The 2749-nt window shown below is 28.7% G+C and overlaps 1 protein-coding gene across 1 annotated transcript; it reads left to right on the forward strand.

Annotated features, from left to right (window-relative positions):
* Positions 1–26: 26 nt before the first annotated feature.
* Sumo (Small ubiquitin like modifier) lies at positions 27–1714 on the forward strand. The gene is made up of 3 exons (XM_069117535.1): positions 27–270; positions 338–463; positions 653–1714. Exons 1-3 carry the CDS (start codon positions 253–255, stop codon positions 785–787), a joined length of 279 nt encoding a protein of 92 aa, XP_068973636.1. The 5' UTR covers positions 27–252; the 3' UTR covers positions 788–1714.
* The last annotated feature ends 1035 nt before the right edge of the window (positions 1715–2749 follow it).

A 2749-nucleotide genomic window follows, 5' to 3' on the forward strand; every position in this document is an offset into this window, starting at 1 on the left:
ATGCTAGGTTTTCAAAACGTGTGTATGCCAATAACTTTCTATGATAGTACGTATACTACTTGCGTAGTATGGAAACGTTGTGATTACAGCTACAAAGGTAGTAGCGGGATTATTGCGAGTGATTCATTTGTACTTACGTTTATTTATAAGAATTTTAAGTGGTCTGATATTTGACACGGTAGTTAAAAAGATTTCGTGGAAGTTTCTTTATTAATCAGTGACAAGCTAACGTATTTGTGAAAAACTGTAAACATGTCTGACGAGAAGAAGGTAATATTTTCTAACCTTAAAATTGATGCAATGGTAAGTGATGATTCAAGAACATCCTTTGTTACAGGAAACTAAAGCAGAATCGGAGCACATAAATTTAAAAGTATTGGGACAAGATAGTGCAGTGGTTCAGTTTAAAATTAAGAAGCACACACCACTCAGGAAATTAATGAATGCCTACTGTGATCGTGTGGTAAGAGTCTGTATTTAATTTATTATTATAATTTGAAGTTACACCCCTGAATTATAAAATGGTGTGTATATAATTTATGTAGCTTTGTATAGATAAATATCTATATTATATCTATATCTGTATCTAAATAATCTAAACAATTAGAGATCATTGTATTTGTAGTAGTAAGAGTATTATATTTTTATATAGGGCTTGGCGATAGCAGCAGTAAGGTTTAGATTTGATGGAGAACCCATAAACGAATTAGATACACCAACAACCCTTGAGATGGAAGAAGGAGACACAATAGAAGTTTATCAGCAACAAACAGGAGGATTGTGTTGAGATTTAAGATTGTCCTTCGATAGTTTAAAAATGGACTTGATAAAAAATTTCTGTTCCAGTGCTTACTTCAGAAAAGAGGCGTGAATTATATTTCATTTTTCCTGATACAACAAAATGCTTCGTTTCATAATGTAATGTGAGGAAAACTGTTTACACATTTTGTATATTTTAAACTTAACATCTATTAGGTTGTAGCATAAATAAATTCGGTCAAATAAAGAAAAATATTGAGTTTAACCGAACTTACTTATGTCGCAACCCAATATGTATAGTTTGATCTACATGTTGGTTTTATCTGAAAAGTCACTTTTTTACACACATTTTATATTTCGTAAAATAATAACTTAAGATTACAATAATTTTTTGCATTGTATTATTACTTGAGATTTTTAATTATTCTGCTTCCTTTCTATTTATAAAAATTAGGAGAACTCTATTTTCTCATAATGCATCAGTTCAATATATATTAATTTGGCTGAAAATATTGCAAAACAGGCTTACCGCTATGTTACTGTTAGTGATATACATTCTAAATGGAGGCACATTAGTTGCCTCTTCAACATTTTGCACTATGTAGAAAAACATCTACATCATACAAACACATGTTATTTACAATACATAAGATTCTTTGTAAATGATTTTCATAAAAAAAAAATTTACTAATGTAAAATCTCAAATTCTCTTAATAAATTTCATCTTTATAGGTACATCTGTTTATTATAACGATGTACAGATAGGACAATGGCGAAGAACATTATTAGAAAAGTATTGTGTTAATATTTAATAATGTAACTATTTTTAACAAGTTCGTAAAAATTTCGTTTGTGTTTCACAATTCAACTCTAGTGTTTACATTTTTACTTTCCATAAAAATAATATTACTTTGTATATGAACAAATAATAAATTGTGTCTTATCTTTTCTATAACAGCTTATTTTTCAGTCACATTCATTTTCTTTCAAGGCAAGTTATAGAATTCTTAAATTTGTCAACTTATATAAACCGGTATAATTTACTTCTACAAAAATAGGTTCTAAATATCTTTATATCAAAGAAAATGTCTTTATATCATTATTCAATAAATTTAAAGTAATTATTATCATAATGTTTATAGCATGTAGTGAAGTAGCGGTCAACAATTAAAAAATGTACCTATCAGTTTTTTACCAATATCGTTTTGTAGTTTATCCAATACTAACATTGAAAGTACCTAGGATAATTATCACCACGGCTGTATATATAGGTTTAGAAACTCCCGTGGTGGGGGATAAGGCTCTTAGTGATCGGATGAAGTTGGTCAATTTATCCGCAGTAAGGCGCTCCAATAGAGAAGTTAGGATTCGTTATGTAACGCTATCGTGTAGAGGTAACCCGTACCTGGTTCTCGGTTGTCTCTGTCTCCATCTCTTCCTCTCTCTTTTCTGAATCTGGCCACGTACTGGATTCACGGCAGGCCGAGTAGCAGGGGTGATAGGAAAAAAACGCGACACTACGGTAATAATAATAGAGACCAACTTTTGTACTGCATAAATGATTATTATGATTATATTATTATTATTATTTTGTTTTTAACTAATGTCTAATAAATGTTATATAATATAAATATGTTTTTCATTACTAAAAAACTATGTAAAATTATACTGTAACTTTGCTTTTTCAATAAAAATTTTTAGTAACATCGAAATGTTTCAATCATGCATAATATTTTGGTCATCATATTATTTACGTACATTATAGATAGCGTTAATAGCCACACATTAATGAATTAATAAAACTAAAAACGTGTTTACAATAAACATATTTTATTATGTGCGCCAAATATAAAAATACTAAATCTATGTGTACATATCTGATTTGGATCTTGTAATTTTGTTAAAACTTTTTGCTGGAAATAATAATACATATTTAATAACAGTTTGTAATTAATATTCATTTAAACAACATTTTTCTATACTAGATGAA

The sequence above is a fragment of the Bombus flavifrons genome, chromosome 1, assembly GCF_040668555.2.
Source record: "Bombus flavifrons isolate JBK064 chromosome 1, iyBomFlav1_principal, whole genome shotgun sequence".
NCBI lineage: Eukaryota > Metazoa > Arthropoda > Insecta > Hymenoptera > Apidae > Bombus > Bombus flavifrons.

Bases quoted from the DNA above. Each gene is read 5' to 3' on its own strand.
- Sumo (XM_069117535.1), top strand. The intron at 464-652 runs GTAAGAGTCTGT...ATTTTTATATAG, and splicing joins ATGCCTACTGTGATCGTGTG to GGCTTGGCGATAGCAGCAGT.